We start from the raw sequence: 21,467 nt of genomic DNA, 5'->3' as shown, positions 1-21,467 counted from the left end.
ACAATGTCATATAATGTAAAACATGCTTCACCACAAGTAGCTTGCTTAAAATCGAGAGCAAAAGACCTTCCCAATAAGCGAGTTTGCCCTTCTATTCTTTCTTTCCACCACAAAAATATTTCCTTTATTGTCAGACCAATTTCTGAGATGGACCCCTTAGGTATTTGACTAACTTACATAGGGTGATATCATAGAGATGTATCCTTGGAAGCACATCATTGTTCTCTTCAAAATGAAGTTTGAGCACCTCAGTTCTTTCTACAACATGCTAGCAGAGAGGCAATTAATTGAGAACAAACATAAAATCACCAAAATTCCCCTCCTTATATTGGGGATCACCAAAACACCCTCAAATTTCAAGACTAATCCATACGTAACTTTGGCATGAGCAAAATTATTTGGCTCTTGTAGATGAGAGAGCGCTGGAATGGTCAGAAAAAAGAGCCGTCTTTCTTGATTTTGGGAGCAGAGAAGAATCCATGAAGAAGTGGTAGTTGATGCCCATCGATGGCTACGACGAGCTTGTCCAGCTCCGCCCCACTAACAACCAATTCGTATTCGTCTTGTCGGGCAGGAGCAGCCTCCATCGCACAAGCTGCTCTCCTCTGCGCGTGCAAGCCCGTGGGGCCGGCAGAGGTAGACTTCCTCTGTTTCCACCCATTGTCTTCCGGCCTCTCAGTGTGCAGCAGTAGTCCCACCCACAGAAGCACCCCCCCCAGTGATGCCGCCCTAGCCCGGGCTTGCCCGTCTAGAAGAAGCCCGTCAGCAAGCAAGGGAGCTCCGCCCTTCAGAAGCTTCAGCAGAGCCGAGCCCAGCAGCAATGGCCCAGCTGGTAATCATGCCAAATGCAGACATCTTTACAGGCTCAGGTGCAATAGTAGCTCAGGAGGAGCAGGACCTGATGATGAGCAGGATAGTGGAAAGTCTACAGCCGTTGTCACCGAAGAGGTGGAGGATTCCAAGCCGAGTGATCCCTCACCTTCTCCGCCTTCTGATCAGGTATTATTCAGCACACTTGATTCTAATGAATTGTCATCAGTGTGATTATTGCTTGTAGCTCTGCTCCTTGCGTTCAATGGACGCTTTCTATTGGGTGTGCCAAGCTTGGTGACTTTGTAGCAAGTCCATTCAAACTTGTGATCAACCTTGGAGAGTTACTTCGATGAGATAAGTTACTGCGGGTATCCAGCTGTCATGCAGGCCGCCGGTTTCAAGGTTGTAGATCTGTCATCAAGGCTTAACTTCTTATTACAACATGGCAAATCAATAGGAAATCCTGGTAATCCCAAGTTAGAGGGAGCCTTTGTGTGCTAAACGCACCTGAGTGGCATGGAGTTCTATGCTAACATCTTCTAACCTTTCAGTGCTTGTGCAGAAAGGTAGGGTTGAACAAACACCGTTTCAATATAATGAGGATTGAGTGGTTGGAAATTAGAAGCACAACTAAATTCTTGGGTTTTCAATCTTTCACGTCGTGCCATGTTATTACAATTCAATTCAAGGGCATCATGTCTTGTTGCACAAACTGATCCTGAAGTCCTCGGAGTTCAATAATTCCAAAGGCAACATTGAGAAGAAGAATAAGAAGAGTGCATCATTACTTGCTGCAAAGAGGTGTAAATGTATGTTGATATTTTTTGCCCCTCCTTTGCATTGGCTTGTACTACTGTTGTGAGAGTTGGAGTTTGGGGATGTGCATTCACTGGGTAATTTACCTCAAATTAGGTTTCCTATGGCTTGTTAAGAAGTCATAGAGGTGCACGTGCAACATCCAATGACAACCACATGTTTTTGGAGTATGTGTGTCACTAGCTTGCTTAGCATTAACTTTTCTATTCTACATAAGAGTGTCCAATTTGCTATTCCCAATTGAACCATTGATGTTGACCAAGATCTATCCCAAATACCCCCGTGGTACCCATCCACCACAACTTTTGCCAATGTCCCCTGCTGCCCAAGCTAGGGTTGTCTATCACTATGACTTACATTCGACTTAATCTCACATGTGCACAACACAACATGTGGACAACGTAATTATCCCAGGAGCATTAGGCCAAACATTCAACTTCTAGTGGCAAGGGGAATTTGTGGTTATGATGCACATCTACAAGGCTATTCATGACATGCAATAAGAATCGACCATCTCCACTTTCTCTGATCAGGGATTGAGTATGATCGGTAGTGATATCAATGTCTTTTCAATGCACCTTAGTAGTGGCTTGTGGATTGAGCCTTGCCCTTCTTTCCCTTATTCTTTTGTAAGATGCTAGCTTCTCACAATCTTTTCAAAGATGCCCCTTCTTGCCATAGAAGCACTTCACCTTCTTTCTTCTTATCACCCCTCTTTGTAGCTACAAAAGCTGACACATGCGGGTTGTCAGCTTGAAACAACAACCTTCCTTGTAGCATGAGTGTGGCACTCATGGTCCATCAACATAGATGTCATATGCAAAAAGCTCACTAGATCCATAGAGGTCTAAGCCCTCAAGGCATTGGCCACATCATCAAACTCATAAGGAAGCTTATAAAGCACTAGGCCCACTTGATGTGCCTTTGGAGTGTAGCTTGTATGTCGTGAAGTTGGTCTTGGACAGTTGTTCACTCAGAGAAGAAATGATTGAAGGGAGTTGGTTGATGGCTTAAAGCTGACCAATAGAGAGTGACAACCCACCATTCTAGAGGGCAAGGCTCTCTGAAAACTCTTCCTTAGTTGGCATCCACTAAAAATAATTGTTGTTTAGATAGTCTTTGCTCCTTGAGCTCCTAAATTTGTATATTTTTATTTCATCATTCATTCCATTACTACATTCATAGGTTGAGAGAGCATGCTTAGATCATTGCATGGATTCCCAATACCCACCAGACAAATTAAATTGTTTTGCTAAAGGGAGCATTTTCTTTTCTACAATGTTACAAGTTGGTTGATGCAAGAAATCAAGAGGCTGCTAGTAAACATAGCATAGTAGAAGCCTTAAGTTTCTAAAAGCATTCATGCAAGTCAAAATGCAATACGTGTCCACTTGCTATCATAAGGATTTGTAGAAAAAGTGCCATAATGTTAGTGACCAATCATGAAAAATAAGCATGTCTCCTTCAATGTGAACATTTGATACCATGTTGAAAGAGCAATACATGCAACAAATAGCAAGGAAGCAAATAGATGGTGTTGATAGATTTGCTGTAAACTGAAAGACCATAAAAGAACAATAAGAGAGCATAATGAATTTCCCAAGAGTAGACTCGGGAAATGGTGTCAAAAGATGACGTACCAGCGAGACAGTAGGATTTGCGGGGAGGAACATGGAGTGAACTCGGCAAACATGGAGAAGAGAAGAGAAGAGAGAAGAAACTCTGATGAATGAAGTTCTGAATCATGGAGTGAATGTGATACAAGGGACTAAGGGTGTCGTAGCACAAGGAAGATGATGAAGATAGCCACGAACCACGAACCACGAACCGCAATGTCCTTCTGAAGGGGTGTGAGAGTAGTGGAGAGACTGGAGAGAAGAGGTGACGGACTGAATGAATCAGCTGTAAGGAATGAATGAGAGAGTGGCCTATGAATAGGCACTGTCAGTCTAGGATGGCATCCCTTTTTGGGGCTGCAAACCCTAAACGCAAAACGCAAACTGCAGGTGAAGGGTTTCTCAACACCCCCTCTCAGGCCCAAAAGGGGAACAAGAGAAGAGTGAGGTGGAGATGCAATGCTTATGTAGCAAGAGCCACTTAGACAGTGTCCCTCGTGGGGAAATTGTTCACTTGCCCAAGCACCCTAGTACAAAGATGATGAAAACATGCAATGTATAAGAGGAATGTCGGACTTTGTGTAGTGCCGAGAACCATAAGGATATGCCCGTACTCGATCTCGGGAGGTGGCTCCATACTGACCAAGGGACGAAGGCAAGAAGAAGAGGAGGAAGAAGATGTAGAGGATCCCGAAGATCCAAGATTTCCACTGGAAAGGGAACCTGCAATAAAGAGTAGACAGAGTGAATTGGAGAATCTGAAACACCACCTCGGGAGAGAAGCCACTAGCTCTGTGCATCCATGCTGGAAGGAATACGAAGGCCTTGTTACCAAGTCGTGGCTAAACCTCTGAGGTCTCGATCTAGGTGGTACCTGAAGATCCTGGGTATCAGTAGAAGAGATGACTGGTCGAAGACAACCACCCCAAGAAAGTAGAGGATGGGTGAAGAACTTCATGTGGAGTAGGTTCCCCCTCTGAGGTGGGAGGTGGAGGGGCCCCTGCTGAAGTCGAAGAAGTAGATGCCCCCTGTGAGGGCAAAGAAATAACATCCCCCTTTGAATCCCCCTCTGAAGTAGATAGGGAATCCAAAAACTCATAGATCACGGACTCCGAAATGTCTAATGACGAAGGAAATACGGCCGGTCGTGCCGAAGAAGGTATCAAGGGACGAAGGCAAGAAGAAGAGGAGAAAGAAGATGTAGAGGATCCCGAAGATCCAAGATTTCCACTGGAAAGGGAACCTGCAGTAAAGACCAGCAGACAGAGTGAACTGGAGAACCCGAAACACAACCTCGGGAGAGAAGCCACTAGCTCTGTGCATCCATGCTGGAAGGAATACGAAGGCCTCGTCACCAAGTCGCGGCTAAATCTGTGAGGTCCCGATCTAGGTGGTACCTGAAGATCCTGGGTATCAATAGAAGAGATGACTGGTCGAAGACAGCCACCCCAAGAAAGTAGAGGATGGGTGAAGAACTTCATGTGGAGTAGGTTCCCCTTCTGAGGTGGGAGGTGGAGGGGTCCCTGTTGAAGTCGAAGAAGTAGATGCCCCCTTTGAGGGCAAAGAAATAACATCCCCCTTTGAATCCCCCTCTGAAGTAGATACGGAATCCAAAAACTCATGGATCACGGACTCCGAAATGTTTGATGACGAAGGAAGTACGGCCGGTCGTGCCGAAGAAGGTATCTGGGGTGCCGAAGAGCTCCCAGAGGTAGCCTCTCGAACTTGAGTAGTCGAGGGTGGGAAAGGGTAGGTCTCAGAATGAGCAAGAGGTGGGCAACAGTCGCTGTCTCTCAGTGGAGCAGACTGGGTAGCCAAAGAAGAGGAAGGAGTCGAGCAGCCACTCTCGAAGGAGTAGACTGACGAGGAGATGATATCAAACAATCACTGTCTCGCGATGGAGCGGATTGCAATCACTGTCTTGCGATGTAGCACCGATTGATCCTCCATGTGCTCAAAAGGACTTAGTGCGTATCGGATGCGTCTTATTGCCTTGAGCATAGTACTCTCATAGCCGATGCAGAACGATCTCCATGGCCTAGAAAGGAGAGGTGGCACAAGGAGTGCCTGGTGGAAGACGCATATACTCCGGGGGGGTGGGGAGCAAAGGTCGAAGTCGGCAAGTATCGGTGGTGTGTCCGGTGATGCCATAGTAGGAGCACCCAATAGTCTGGTCATCCGTTGGTTAAGAAGCCACGGATACCAGTGTGCCTTACTGAAGAAGGAAGAGGTCAGTCACCATGAACCACGAACCGCAATGTCCATTTCAAGGGGTGTGAGGGCAGTGTGAAGCACGAACCGCAATGTCCGCCTCTAGGGGTGGGAGGGTAATGGAAGGGCTGGAAGTGAGCTGCCAGTGCGAGGAGGATGTAACCAGTAGTAAGAGGTTGCAACCAGTAGAAAAACGCAGGTGAGGAGAGAGAAAGACTAAAAACTCAGGCAGGACAGCTTGTAGGAGAGAGAAAGACTAAAAACGCAGGCAGGACAGCCTGCAGGAGAGAGAAAGACTAAAAACGCAAGAAAAAACAGCAGCAGCAGTCAATATGCTGAAATTAGCTTTGAACAGTGTGTGATAGGCTGGAAACAGGCGCCAAACTGTTGTAGACAGCAATGGCCAGCTTGGACCGCGATGTCCTCCGCATTTGAGGTGTGGGCAGCAAGCTGAAATGCCTGAAATCTGCAAAAACGAGATTGTTTTCTGAATGGAGAGTGATCAGCAACAGTCGTTCTGCTGTAAACAGCTGCAAACTGCGGGTGGAAGGCTGGAAACATGCGCCAGATTGTAGATAATAGCAAGGGACAGCTAAGACTGCGATGTCCTCCACGAAAGGGGTGTGGGCAGCAAGCTGAAAACACTTGAAGCTTGCAAAAACGAGATTTTGATGCAGCGGAAGAGAAGTGGATGCCGAACCTGCCACCGGTCTTTGCCTTCACTGGAGTGGAGGATCTTTGCCGCTGTTTGAGCAGATCTAGCTCTGATACCATGTCAAAAGATGACGTACCAGTGAGACAGTAGGGTTTGCAGGGAGGAACATGGAGTGAACTCGACAAACATGGAGAAGAGAAGAGAAGAGAGGAGAGAAGAAACTTTGATGAATGAAGTTCCGAATCATGGAGTGAATGTGATACAAGGGACCAAGGGTGCTGTAGCACAAGGAAGATGATGAAGACAGCCACTAACCACGAACCGTAATGTCCTCCTGAAGGGGTGTGAGAGTAGTGGAGAGACTTGAGAGAAGAGGTGATGGATTGAATGAATCAGCCGTAAGGAATGAATGAGAGAGTGGCCTATAAATAGGCACAGTCAATCTAGGATGGCGCCCCTTTTTGGGGCTGCAAACCCTAAACTCAAACCCTAAACGCAAAACGCAAAAACACAAACTGCGGGTAAAGGGTGAAGGGTTTCTCAACAAATGGAACCCATATATGAAGGCTCAAGAGTGCGTACAATGGCACGGGCTGTGGGCAACTAGCAAACTGCAGCAGTTACTCTCTCTTCCCTAGGTAGGTGTAAAGAAATTCTCGGCATAGAAAACACAACAAAATCATATGAAAAATGCACAAACTGATAAACAAACAAAGTTAGGGTTAGGATAACAGAGAGACAATGAACAAAATGAATGAATATTGAATATAATACAATGCTCAATGCAGCAAACACAATATGCAATGATGAATATTCAACCTTGAACTCGTCTCTCAAGGACTGGGGTAGTGATAATGAGCTGGAGAGAGTGCCATACTCAAACAGATCTTGAAACATAGCAGGGAGCCTCTAGATGTGTTTGGCAGCAGCAAACGCAGTTGTGTGAAGTTGGACCAATGTCAAACGATGGCTGAGCAGAAACTGCAATCATAGTAGTAGGATGATGATGTGGTAGTTGGTGATGATCCTAGGCCGCAATATGCAGTTCCAACAGATGGAAATCAGGTAAGGCGGCCATTGGATGATCAAAACACAATAGTAGGAGAGGTCACCAGCTGTAGGCAACAACAAACAGAGGGCAAATTATAGGCTTTTGGGCGAAGTGCAGTAGTAAATGAATGCAGCCTCTGGAGATATCTTCCACGAACGGGGTATGGATAGCAAAGCTTTAGCACGTGCAAACTACGAAAACCGGATTGGGATGGAGAATAGCATGCCTATTTATAGAAAGTTTGGGTCCTCCCAATAGGGTTTGTTTTTATGGGACACGAACACAATCTAGGAATACTTTTCTTTTGAATACAAATGTTTAACTCATTAATTAATCATGTTTTGGGGCTGTTTTAGAAAACTAATATATTTCTAGCTTAACACCCCCTCTCAGGTGCAAAACTGGAACCAGAAAGGGATTGTACTAGCCCAAGCCCAAATTTTCTTTTCTTTTACTCCTAAGGTGTCCCACCTGAAAGGAGCTAGGGCATTAGACAAAGGGTGCACATTGGTTGCCCAATGACCTACCAAGACCACAAAGGTGTTGGCAATCTTACCAAGGGAGCCGAAGTGATTACCCTAGAGAGGCCAAGGCATCAGACAAAGGGTTCTCATTGGCTGCCCAATGGTCTACTAAGACTTGCAAAGGTAGATGGAACCATAGTGGACTATGCCCTCTCTTTTTTTTTGGATGGCTATTTATTGTTTTTGAATTGATTTAGCTCTAAGTGAGGATTATCAATCAGTGTTCGTCCTACTGAGGAATATGTGCCCCTTATGGGACAATAAAGGGATGGTTAGACCCAAGACCTTCATAAAACAAACAAGCTATCCCAACCATCATTGGGTGTCGGTGACGAGGAAAAAGTGTGGGGAGAAGCTATGGGGAGTATGATTATAAGTGAAGTGAAGCAAGTAAGAAACTAAGGAAAGTGAGACTTCCCATAGGAGATTGCCATGTGAGTTGTCATGAATATGGTGGATCCACGGAGGACCACTCCAAAAGATCGAAAAGGGATAAATGCGCATAGATGTATGTTTACAAGAACAAAATGCCAATGCATGGGGCGATGCAAAAGGCGACGGAGATCATTATGCTCATGCAAAATGCTATGCAATGGTGTCAATTATATTATGCCCTCGCAAGGGAATTGCTCACTTCGTAAGCACTCTTTTACAATCATGGTCATCTAGACTCTAGAGGATGTGGATAATGATATAGTGTATAAGTAATAAATGTCTATGCAACAAAAATGAATCAAAGTCTTGTTGCCCTTAAGAGAAGAAGGTGTTGGGAATAAAGGCCTCGTGCCTTTAGATGTGCTCGGGTGTGAACACACCCTTAGCACTTGTACTTACACATATATATCTATTTAAAAACCTAAAGGTACTCTCGTCATTGTACCTACAAACGGGCTCACTCTCAACTCTGCTCTATCTCACTCTCTCTGGCTCTTGCTGCGCATAACTACTGACTGTCTCGATCTTCGTGCCTAACCCGTCACTACAAACTGTTATCGGAGCTGCAGTTAAGGTGTTCGCACTCCTCCGAGCTCGTGTAGGTCAACAAGTCACGTCTTTGTCAGGCGACATTTTCAGGACGCAGGCATAGGACAAAAAACGTCATATCTAAAGGCAGACGACAGGTCAAGAATGCTGGAGACCAGGCGATAGGCTGGAGACCAAGCGACAGGTCATGGATATTGGAGACCAGGCGACATGCTAGGGACCAGGCGACAGGGCAGTCGACTAGGCAACGTCAGGGCAGTAGCTGGCGCGTGGCGGGTAGCAACTAACGGGCACGTTGCACAGCGACCACGCGATGGGACTGGAGGCGCGTTGCACGGCGGGACAGGTCCGGTGCGTGGCGGGATCGTTGAACGGGGTCAATGGACCTTGTCACATCTTTCACAAAAAAAAAAAAGAGGAAAAATCTTTTCTTCTAAATCTCCTTTGAATTTGCCTCTTCTCCTTCGGGTGTTCGCGCACACAAGCACAATGTGCAAATCTGTGCAGGTTTAGGCCTAGAAATTTGGGGCTTTTCCAGATGGAGTGCTGTCTATGCAAAATTGAGGTATCTGCGTCAGAAATTGCAAACATTGTGCGCATTTGAATTGGGAATTTTGCCAAAATTATTGAAATTTTGCTCATCTGAGTGAAATTTCTCAACATTGGACCCATAAAATTTGGGGCTTTTCCCGGACTTGGGGATTGTGATGCAGGATAAGCAAATTTGTCTTAGAAATTGCAAGAATTTGTGACATTTTGCCTTCGACATTTGGGGCTTTTCATGTACATGCACAAATTGGGCTGAAATTTACCCAATTTCTCGACATTTATGCACATTGGACCTTGTGCAATTTGGGGCTTTTGCAGTTTGGGCAAAATTTGTGCAGCATTTGGTCAGTTTATGTACATGCAGGTTGAATTCCATGCAATTTGGACATCAAAACTTGGTAAAATTTGGGGGTTTTGCTGAAATTTCTCTATTTTGGCAAAATTGGCCTGTTCTATGCATGACCAAGAAAATGCAGACGTGTGTTTGATGCTTTGAGCACAAAATGTTAGGGCTGTTGACCGTTCGTGTCAACTTTTATGCCTGTGGGTACATGTACAACAGAAATTGCAGCTAAAATTTGGGATTTCTCATGTAATGTGATGCATATGCCCTTGGAACAGCTGTAATCAGTTGGATAATGCTGTAGCACATGGTTTGGTGCTTCTGAAAATTTATTTACAGATCTGAAATCTGTGCTTCTACGTGGTCATTTATTGCTGGTTGGTACTTGTTTGTACCTTGGTCACTGGTGACAGTTTTGGGCCTGCATTTGCTGTTTTTTGGTCACATTTGGGCTGGAAATCATGGCTGGCAGCAATGACACTAGTAATCTGATGCACATAAAGAACCTTGAAGGCGCACATAACTTTGCAATTTGGCAAAAGCAGTGCTACAATATCCTGTTGCAAAAGAAGCAGGCAAAGCCGATCAAAACCAAAGGGGCAAAGCCTGCGGACATGGAACAGGATGATTGGGATGAGTTAAATGAGCTTGCATGCTCAACCATAGAGCTATCGATCTCTGATGCCTTGCTGTTCAACATTGAAGGTTTGGATTCTGCATATGCTATATGGACTAGACTGGAAGAACTTTATGCACAAAAGAATGCTGCAAGCAAAGTGTATTGACTGAAAAAGCTTATGGATTTGTGTATGAAAGAGGGTATTGCAATGTCTACTCACTTGAGTGAGTTTAACTCCATTTTCAGCTAGTTAGTTGCCTTGAAATTCATGATTGATGTGGAATTTAAGGCTACTTTTTTGCTTTGCACTCTACTAGAGAGTTGGGATACATTCAGGACTGCTATGAGCGATTCTAATGTGATCCTTTTGTATGCTGATGTAGAGAGTGCTCTACTTATGGAAAAGATGAATCGGCAAAATAATGCATCCAGTAAGTCTTCCAGTGCTTTGCATACTAGGGGCAGATCACAGCAATAGGGCAAATATGATAGCAAGGGACGCAATAAATCACGTGGCAAAGATGTTGAATGTCATCATTGTGGCAAGAAGGATCACTTTAAATGTGATTGCTACAAATGGAAGAAAGAGAAACGAAAAGGCAAGAAGACAGATGATAGCAAGGAAGAGAAGAAGGACAGTCAGCCTAAGAAGAGCAGTGTAAAAATTGAAGAGGTGAATGTAGTCACTCATGATAGTGATAGTGGGAGTGATGTACTCTTTGTCTCTTCACACTTTGGTACACATGCTTTACTTGCAGATACGGATGATGACATGCATACCTGGATTCTCGATTCTGGTGCTTTCTTTCATGTCACTCCTCATCGTGAGTGGTTCTCCGCCTATATAGGGGGTCGACATGGTGTCGTCCATCTTGGGGACAACTATGCATGTGACATTTCAGGTATTGACAGTGTGCATGTCACAACTCTATAGAAACAGAATTTGTATCCTTTTTCATTAATTTGTCTATATAATGATTTATTAAATTTGTTTCCTTTGCACTAATTAGATATAAAAAAAAGTGCATTGGAGGTGGCCACTGATGAGTGGTCACAGGTTATGGTGGACCCACGCGGTGGGTTAGAGAAAAGATAATTCACACTTCCACCTATATGGCCCGATTGGGCGCCTGTGACCAGAACTCACACATATCAGGGTTAGACTCGCACACAGAAAGGATTGATGCCTTGAAGTGTGGGCTAGATCCGCTAGAACAGACAGTTACAATCAACAAGATGGCATGATCATGAAATGCTTGTACAATGTGCATGTGTGGGCTGAAAGCTTGAAATGCACATTTCTTTGCATAGGAAAGTCACATGAAGATTCTGATACCGTTTTTGCGATGTACACGGAAAAAGCTTTCATATGATATCCATATTGGGGGGGGGTTCCTAAATTTTAGGAGGTCCCTAAATTTTAGGAGCCTCGAATTAGCCTAAAAATGCTAGTCCTAAAAAAATAGGGATGTCATTCTAAAAATAGTAAATTCTGTACTCTGACTGTGCTTACTAAATTTGGTTGTTTTTATTCTTGACAGTATTCAGCCCAAAAAGGAAGGCCATAGAGAAGAGACAAGTGTCAAGTGTCAAGACACTTGTCACACAAGTTTCCAAGTGTCCCACCACTTGTCACATCTCATGACATGTGGCTGGACACTTGTCTTGTGCTACTCCACTTTCCCCTTTTGTACTAGCTCTTCCCTCTCCTATAAGTAAGAGCTCGTTTTTCTTCATTCAGCATCATTTTTCTTTGCTGTAAACTCATGTACAGCACCCATAGATAGCCAGAAACTGGCCCCATCCATCCCCATCATCATCCCCCACTTTTCCATTATCAAATTCCTCCATATTCCCTCATCTATCACTGCTGTTTTACAGGACAGCAAGCCTGTAAATTCATTATAGCACCTCCTTCTGGAGCTCTTTCTTCCATTTTAGCAACAAGAAGTAAGCCCTATCCATGTACTGCTGATCAACAATGGAGAAAGGCTGATTTTCCCTCATTCTTCTCTCATACTGTAAAGAAATCAGTTCTTATCATTGCATAATAGATAATGCATGTGTGTTTGTACATCTTTGCATGATCTTGTGAGAGTGAGAATTACTTCTCCTCACTCTCAGGTTGATTGTAACTGAGCTCTTCCCTAAGGGACTTGGGTTGAGCAGAAATACATTCCTTGGGGAGGGGGGGGTTTTGCCCATCTTCAACCCTCAATCTTGTCTCCATTACTTTTACATATTCATGGCTGTAATTTTGTGAGTAATTTTCATTTTCAGCTTTAAGTGTTCATTCTCTTTTATATTAAATCTCGAAAACAAGCGAATATCATAATTGTTAAGCATACCACATTGCTCGGGGTGTTTACAGTGGTATCAGAGCTTTGGCTCGGTCCTTACCCCAACACTGGTAGTGCTTACAATTATAAGTTTGTTTGTTTTCAGCCCTTGCATTGAGTGCTTGAGCATATTTTTCTTAGAGTCTCAATGGATCAGTCGAGTGCTATCCTTCAAGCCATTCAAAGTCTTAGAGAGGAGAATCAGCAAATTCGTGAGCAACTTCTCAAACTAGAAAAAGTTGAGAATCCCAAAGAATTCAAGGAAAGAAGCCTATCTGCTTCAAGGAGACAAAGCCATACCAATGAAAGGAGTCGATCAAGAAGTCCAACTACTTCTAAGAGGTAGTCCCATTCTACTTCAAGACAAAGAAAGAGATCGCGTCGAAGCTCATCCTCTTCTTCAAAGTCATCTGGCGCCTACCTTGATGGACCCTCTTCTAGTGACGAAGAGTCACACCCTTCTCGTGGAAGAACTCATCATCGTCAAAGGCGTCGACATTCTTCACTCTCGTCTCCATTTTCATTCCCATCAAGTACATCATCTTCAACCTCAAGATCCGGGCATGGACGAAGGCATAAGAAGAAGAAGAAGACTAAGTCACTATCTCAACTTGAAAAGAAGATCAAGTTCAGTATGTATGATGGTTTCCGAAATCCTGATCTTTTGAAGTTTATTCGTCAATTTCAAATTTTGTCTGGTCGTGACAAGTATAAAGAAAAAGAAAAGATTAAGTTTACAGCTTTACATTTGACTGACTTAGCCCATACTTGGTAGACGGGGTTGGAATATGATCATGCTGCCCCAAAATCATGGCGGTCCTTTGTTCGCATGATACAAAGCCGATTTCTTCCTGTTCATTTCAAAAGAGATGTAAAAATGGAATGGGATCGACTTTGGCAAAGGAAAAATGAGTCACTTGGTGACTATACCAAGAGATTTTGGGAGCTACTTTTGAAGGTCCAACATTTCAAGAAGATCAGTAGTTCGGAAAAGCTTAGGAAGTTTCAAGGAGGTTTGCATTTTAAACTTTGTACTGCTCTTAATCATTATCATTGTTCTAGTCTCAGGGAACTCATTGACCATGCTGAGACATGGGAAATGGAGCACAATGGCAACAAATCATTCCAAAAGAATGATAAGAAGAGAGTAGCTGATGATGAGGAGTATTCAGCCCCAAATAAAGGACAAAAACAGCGGCAAAAGCAGCCATCAAATCAAAAGAAGATGAAGCCCTATGCACCTCCTAATGCTCCTCAATTTCGCTCCAATCTATACCCACAAGCAAAGCAACTTTCCGAAGAAGAAAAGCAGCGCTTCATGAAAGAAGGGAAGTACTTTAAATGTGGACAAACAGGCCACATAGGGAAGCAATGTCCAAACAAAGGACAAAGCAAGGTTTCTGACAACAAGCCTAAGTTGCCAGTGAAAATTAATGCTATCAGTGATGTAGTTGCAAACACAACTCACACTCCAGAGATGCGCAAATTATTAAAAGCTTGGGGACAGTTGCAAGGTAAGCAAGCACTATTCTTGATAGATCTTGGGGCGTTTACAGTGGTATCAGAATGAAAATGTCATTTCCTTGCAATTAGCTAAAGAGCTTGGATTAAAGAATGAAGAGATGGACACTCCGACAGAAGTTCGCCAAGCTTTAAATGCCGATGAAGGTGACACAGTGAAGACTGTGACACCCTACATTGGCAAGCTCAAGTTTCAAATTCAAGGCTACAGTGACGAAGATACCTTCTGTATCGGAGACCTTGATGGTTGCGATGTGATTCTTGGCATGCCTTGGAATCATAGAGTAGATTCAACCATCTTCTCTCAGAAAAAGAAGGTAGAACTCACCAACAAAGGCAAGAAGTACGAGATCCAAGCTGGAGTTTCTGGAGACACCATACATATGGTAAGCCATATGCAAATCTCTAGAGCAATTAAGGATTGTGTTCAATGTTGTTTGTTTTATGTCACTGATGTAAAAGATAATATGAATGCTGAAAACCAAGAGTGACTTCAGCTCTTGGAAAAGTATAAAGATTGTTTTTCGGAAGATCTTTCTTATCAGCTTCTCCCAGAAAGGCCAGAAGACCATCATATTGATATTATTCCGGGCAGTTTTCCTCCTAATATAGCACCATATCGTGTGAGCCGTCCTCAACAAGAAGAAATCAGAAAGCAAGTCGAAGACCTACTCAACCGTGGGCTAATTAGGCCAAGTAGCTCACCATTTTGTTCACCGGTTCTTCTTGTTCAAAAGAAAGATGGCACATTCAGGATGTGCATTGATATCGAGCCCTCAACAAAATCACTGTGAAGAATCGGTTTCCTATTCCCAGAATTGACGACATTTTGGATCATCTAGGAGGCTCAAAGGTTTTTAGCCGCATTGATCTAAAGAGTGGTTATCATCAAATTAGGGTAATACCACAAGATGTACACAAAACTGCTTTCCGCACTTCATATGGTCTTTATGAATTCTTGGTGGTTCCTTTCGGATTAACCAATGCACCGGCCACCTTTAATCAAATGATGGAGCGCATCTTTAGAGAGCATCGACAATATGTCGGTACTTTCTTTGATGATATTCTTGTCTTTAGCAAGAATGAAGAGGAGCATCATCAGGACTTGGAGATTGTTCTACAATTACTTCAACAAAATCAACTCTTGGTAAATGGTAAAAATAGTGAAATTTTCATGCATAAAATAAATTACCTTGGGCATGTCATCTCTTCTGAAGGGATTCAGATGGATCCTGGAAAGATCAAGATAATCCAAGAATGGCCTCATCTTCATGATTTACATGAGGTGCGATCGTTTCTTGGCTTATGCTCTTATTACCGCCGCTTCATCAAGCATTTTGCACATATGGCTTCTCCACTTCATGACCTTACAAAGAAGAAGACCTCTTTCCAATGAAAGGAAAAAGAGAAGGCAGCCTTCACAAGGCTGAAAACAACTCTTACTTCTGGACTTGTTCTTATCATTCCAGATTTGGTAAAACCATTTGTGGTGGAAGCAGATGCTTGCGGTGATTGTATTGGTGCAGTGCTAAATCAAGAAGGCCATGCCGTAGCCTTTGAAAGCCGCCGTCTAAATGATGTGGAGAAAAGGTACGACATTTATGAAAAGGAGCTCTTAGCAGTGGTTCATGCTTTGAAGATATGGAAACATTATCTTTTAGGCAATGAATTCCTTATTAAAACTGATCATCAGAGCTTGAAGTATTTCAAGACTCAAAAGCATTTGCAGGAGAAACATGCAAGATGGGAAAATTTCTTGTCTATGTTTCATTTTCAAATTATGTACACTCCAGGGAAACAAAATGTAGCTGCTGATGCACTTTCTAGAGTGCCTCGCATTGCAACTATTACAGTGGCTCATCATGAAGATTTTCAAACGATGAATAATACTTATGATGAAGGTACTGATTTTGCAACAATTTGGTCAAATTTACAGCAAGGAGGTTCTCATCCAGATTATTCCATCAAAGACGGTTACCTTCTCATGAACAATTAGCTTTGTGTCACTCTTCTTGTTCGACAAAAGGTGCTTAAAGAAAGTCATGAACCCCCTTATGCAGGGCATAGAGGGAGGGCAGCTACTCTAAGTGCAATTGAGCGCTACTTTTATTGGCCAACATTACGAAGAGATACACATAACTTGATTGAGGCTTGTCTAGTATGCCAAAAATCCAAGTATGATAGGCAGAAGACTCCAGGATTGTTGCAACCTCTTCCAGTGTCCAAAGATCCATGGGAATCTATCACAATGGATTTCATCTCAGGTATTCCAAGAATACCTCAAGGTCATGATATGATTTGGGTCATAATTGATCGATTCAGGAAGCAATCACATTTTATTCCATGTCATAAAACATTGAAATTCGCACAAGCTGTAAGAATTTTCATTCAACATATCTTCAGATTACATGGTATGCCTTCTGAGATCATTTCAGATAGAGACTCCAAATTCACAAGTAACTTTTGGCGTGCTTTATTTGAGAATTTGGAAACCACTTTAAAGTTCTCCTTAGCTTTTCATCCTCAAACTGATGGCCAAACAGAGGTGATGAATCTCACTTTTTTGGATATGTTGAAAGCTTATGTTAGTGAACATAAGTCACAATGGGAGAAATATCTTCCATTATTAGAGTTTGCTTACAACAATACAGTGCACTCATCCACAGGGAAAGCTCCAAATGAAATAGTACAGGGTAAAGTGATTCCTCCTCCAATTATTCGCACTACAGATAAGATTTTTGCTGCTGATGAGTTTGCTTCAGATTAAAAAACAACAATGGATCAAGTTCTAGCCACTATCAAAGTTGCCTAAGAGCGACAAAAGAAGCAAGCAGATAAATGAAGAAGACCTTTGGCTTTTGAAAAAGGTCAATATGTCTTGCTAAAGTTTGATAAAAGCAGGCTTAAACAAGGTTCCGGTCAAAATTCATATTTTCCAAAGCTCTCCAGAAGATACTTTGGACCCTTCAAAGTGATTGAGAAAATAAATGAAGTTTCTTATCGACTTGGGCTTCCTGCTCATTGGAAAATACACAATGCTTTTCATGTAAGTTTGCTAAAACCTTACATAGGACCAGAACCAAAGGAACCCATTACTGAAGATCCCCCAGAAGTTGAAGAAACAGAGCAACTCTTGGAACCTGAACAGATTTTGTTTCACAAGGATCGAACCACGAGAAGTGGCCTTGTGACACGAAAATTCTTACTAAAATTCAAGAATCTACCCACAACAGATGCACAGTGGGTAGATGAAAAATTCATGAAGGATTACCCTGACATTCTTCAGCCATATCAAGAAGCTTTTCAGCTGTGGACAGCTGAATAAAAGCTAGAGGGCTGTCACAACTCTATAGAAACAGAATTTGTATCCTTTTTCATTAATTTGTCTATATAATGATTTATTAAATTTGTTTCCTTTGCACTAATTAGATATAAAGAAAAGTGCATTGGAGCTGGCCACTGATGAGTGGTCACAGGTTATGGTGGACCCACGCAGTGGATTAGAGAAAAGATAGTTCACACTTCCACCTATATGGCCTGATTGGGCGCCTGTGACCAGAACTCACGCATATCAGGGTTAGGCTCGCACACAGAAAGGATTGATGCCTTGAAGTGTGGGCTAGATCCGCCAGAACAGACAGTTACAATCAACAAGATGGCATGATCATGAAATGCTTGTACAATGTGCATGTGTGGGTTGAATGCTTGAAATGCACATTTCTTTGCATAGGAAAGTCACATGAAGATTCTGATACCGTTTTTGCAATGTACACGGAAAAAGCTTTCATATGATACCCATATTGGGGGGGGTTCCTAAATTTTAGGAGGTCCCTAAATTTTAGGAGCCTCGAATTAGCCTAAAAATGCTAGTCCTAAAAAAATAAAGATGTCATTCTAAAAATAGTAAATTCTGTACTCTGACTGTGCTTACTAAATTTGGTTGTTTTTATTCTTGACAGTATTCAGCCCAAAAAGGAAGGCCATAGAGAAGAGACAAGTGTCAAGTGTCAAGACACTTGTCACACAAGTTTCCAAGTGTCCCACCACTTGTCACATCTCATGACATGTGGCTGGACACTTGTCTTGTGCTACTCCACTTTCCCCTTTTGTACTAGCTCTTCCCTCTCCTATAAGTAAGAGCTCATTTTTCTTCATTCAGCATCATTTTTCTTTGCTGTAAACTCATGTACAGCACCCATAGATAGCCAGAAACTGGCCCCATCCATCCCCATCATCATCCCCCACTTCTCCATTATCAAATTCCTCCATATTCCCTCTTCTATCACTGCTGTTTTACAGGACAGCAAGCCTGTAAATTCATTATAGCACCTCCTTCTGGAGCTCTTTCTTCCATTTTAGCAATAAGAAGCAAGCCCTATCCATGTACTGCTGATCAACGATGGAGAAAGGCTGATTTTCCCTCATTCTTCTCTCATACTGTAAAGAAATCAGTTCTTATCATTGCATAATAGATAATGCATGTGTGTTTGTACATCTTTGCATGATCTTGTGAGAGTGAGAATTACTTCTCCTCACTCTCAGGTCGATTGTAACTGAGCTCTTCCCTAAGGGACTTGGGTTGAGCAGAAATACATTCCTTGGGGGAGGGGGGGGGGATTGCCCATCTTCAACCCTCAATCTTGTCTCCATTACTTTTACATATTCATGGCTGTAATTTTGTGAGTAATTTTCATTTTCAGCTTTAAGTGTTCATTCTCTTTTATATTAAATCTCGAAAACAAGCGAATATCATAATTGTTAAGTATACGACGTTACTCGGGGCATTTACAGTGCAGTTACAGTTTCAGCATGGCTCTGCCTTTACACTTCAGCATGTACGGCATGTACCTCAGCTCAAGAAGAGCTTGATTAGCACAGGGCAGCTAGATGATGATGGTTTTCATAACACCTTCGGTGATGGAAAATGAAAGATCTGTAAGGGATCTAGGGTTATTGCCAGAGGTTGCAAGAGTGATACTTTGTATCCACTTCGGTATCTAGTGTGCGTGACCATGTCATTGCTGTGATCGAGCAGCCAAGCGTTTCTTTGTGGCATGGCCGGTTGGGACACATGAGTCAAACAGGAATGAAAGTGCTTTCTCGTTTGGGTTACTTGCCTTGTTTTCGTTATGCTGATTTTTAGCACTGTGATCATTGTATTTATGGCAAACATGGACAAACGTCTCATAAAAAGTCTCTGTCTTTGAAATCTTCTCTGCTAGAGTTAGTGCATTCAGATGTATGTCAAATGCTAGGATTATCTTTAGGTGGAAAGAAATATTTTGTCACCTTTGTCGATGATGCTGCACGGAAAGTATAGGTTTACCCTATTCGTAGCAAGGATGAAGTTCTTGACAAGTTTAAAAAATTCTTGGCATTGGCTGAAAATCAGACAGATAAGACACTTAAGTGTCTTCGCTTTGATAATGGTGGGGAATTTGTGTCCAAGGCCTTTTAGGCATTTTGTGACAGCAAGGGGATAAAGAGGGAGCTCACTGTCCCCCTCATAATCCGCCCCAAAATGGAGTTGTAGAGCGTATGAATCGGACCATACAGGAAAAGGTCCGTACGATGCTGTGTCATGTTGCATTACCCCATGGTTTTTGGGCAGAGGCTGCTATGACAGCCGTTCACTTAATTAATCGGTCACCAAATAGGTATTTGGGGGGGAGGGGGGGGAGTTCCCCAAGAAGCGTGGTTGGGCAAGCCATCTTCATATGCTCACCTGCAGGTGTTTGGCTGTGAGGCTTTTGTGCACATTCGTAAACAAAAAGGCAGCAAACTTGAGCCAAAGTCCTATAAATGCATTTTCCTAGGATATGGTGACGAGGGTAAAATGGGGTATAAATTGTGGGATCCCGAGAAAAGGAAAGTAGTATGCAGCAATGATGTTATCTTCTGGGAAGATCGCATGCACAAACAGCCCGAAAACACTGAGGAGGTCCGTAGGGTTGTATTTCGGGAAGAAATACCTTTTGGACAGCAAAATGTGCCCGCTGTACAGCAGCAAATATGCTGTGAATGCATCTGTAAATGCAGGAAATGATGCTAGAAACGATTAGTCAGCTATTGCCCATGATAATGAGCCACTACATGTGCCGGAATAGCTAGGAAAGCAAGCTGTGTATGCTGATTTGTAGGCTGAAATGCCGGGGACAGCATGCTGAAAATGGAAATTTGCAGGAACAGCCAGCAAACAATGACCATTGGGTTAGGAGATCGTCTAGGGCTACTAGAAATTTGACAAATTTGTTCATCGTGTAAACAATGTGGCTGATTATGTCATGTTGATAGACTGTGGTGAACCGTCTTGCTTCAAGGAAGCAATGAACAGACATGACAGTAAGAAATGGTATAAAGCCATGTTGTTAGAAATGGAATCTCTTGAGAAAAATGGCACTTTGGACTTGGTGCAGTTGCCTAAGGGGCAGAAAACACTTCCATGCAAATGGGTTTACAAGATGAAGGTCACTTCTGGTTCCTTCCCAAAGTACAAAGCAAGATTGGTTGGAAAGGGGTACAAGCAGGAGCATGGAATTGACTTTGATGAGATTTTCTCTCCTGTAGTCAAGATGACTACATTGAGAACCATTTTGGGCTTGGTTGCAATTGAGGATATGGAGCTCATACAGATGGATGTAAAGACTGTGTTTTTACATGGTGATCTGCATGAAGACATATATATGTGAGCCTGAAGGGTTTGTTGAACAAGGGAAAGAAAAGATGGTATGTAAACTCAAAAGGAGTTTGTATGGGCTGAAACAAGCACCAAGAGAATGGTATCATAAGTCTAATACATTCATGCAGTCCCAAGGCTTTCATAGAAGTTAAGTGGATCACTGCTTGTACACCAAGAAGGCAGTAGATGGCAGCCTGATTACCTTGGTTTTGTATGTTGATGACATGTTGATTGCTGGCAGGGATACTCATGCCTTGGATTCATTGAAGCAAAGTCTTCATGGCAGCTTTGACATGAAGGATCTTGGTGATGCAAATCACATTCTTGGCATGCGAATACTAAGAGATAGATCGAAAGGCTTACTCTATCTATCTCAGTAGGAGTGTATCTCCAAAGTTTTGCAGCGTTTCAATATGGAGGGGGGGGAAAACAATTGGGATTTCATTGCCTCCATATGTGAAACTCAGTGCAAAGGACAGCTCTACATCTGATGATGAGAAGGCTGAAATGGCCAAGATACCATATGCTTCAGCTGTTGGCAGTTTGATGTATGCTATGGTTGCTACACATCCTGACATTGCCTTTGTAGTGGGAGTGGTTAGCAGATACATGGCAACCCCGGGCAAGAAGTATTGGGATGCAGTGAAAGGTATTATGAGATATCTCAAAGGCACAAACTGGTTGCGCATTTGCTTTGGAAAGCAGAAGGCATCTATTGTTGGCTTTACGGATGCAGACTATGGTGGT

The 21,467-nt window shown here is 42.9% G+C and overlaps 1 protein-coding gene across 1 annotated transcript in view; it reads left to right on the top strand.

Moving 5' to 3' along the window:
* Positions 1–379: 379 nt before the first annotated feature.
* Positions 380–21,467, top strand: part of EGY1 (Peptidase M50 family protein) — a 105,362-nt gene continuing 84,274 nt past the window's right edge. The window contains exon 1 of the mRNA XM_087700433.1: positions 380–999. Within this exon, the coding sequence (XP_087556559.1) occupies positions 508–999 (492 nt within the window). The 5' untranslated portion in view covers positions 380–507. The remainder of the gene's footprint in view (positions 1,000–21,467) is intronic.

This window comes from Lygodium microphyllum, chromosome 19 (assembly GCF_053477565.2).
Source record: "Lygodium microphyllum isolate KBCC chromosome 19, Lygodium_microphyllum_v1.1.10, whole genome shotgun sequence".
NCBI lineage: Eukaryota > Viridiplantae > Streptophyta > Polypodiopsida > Schizaeales > Lygodiaceae > Lygodium > Lygodium microphyllum.
The sequence above is the reverse complement of the archived record's forward strand: the minus strand, read 5'-3'. Positions and strand labels throughout refer to the sequence as shown.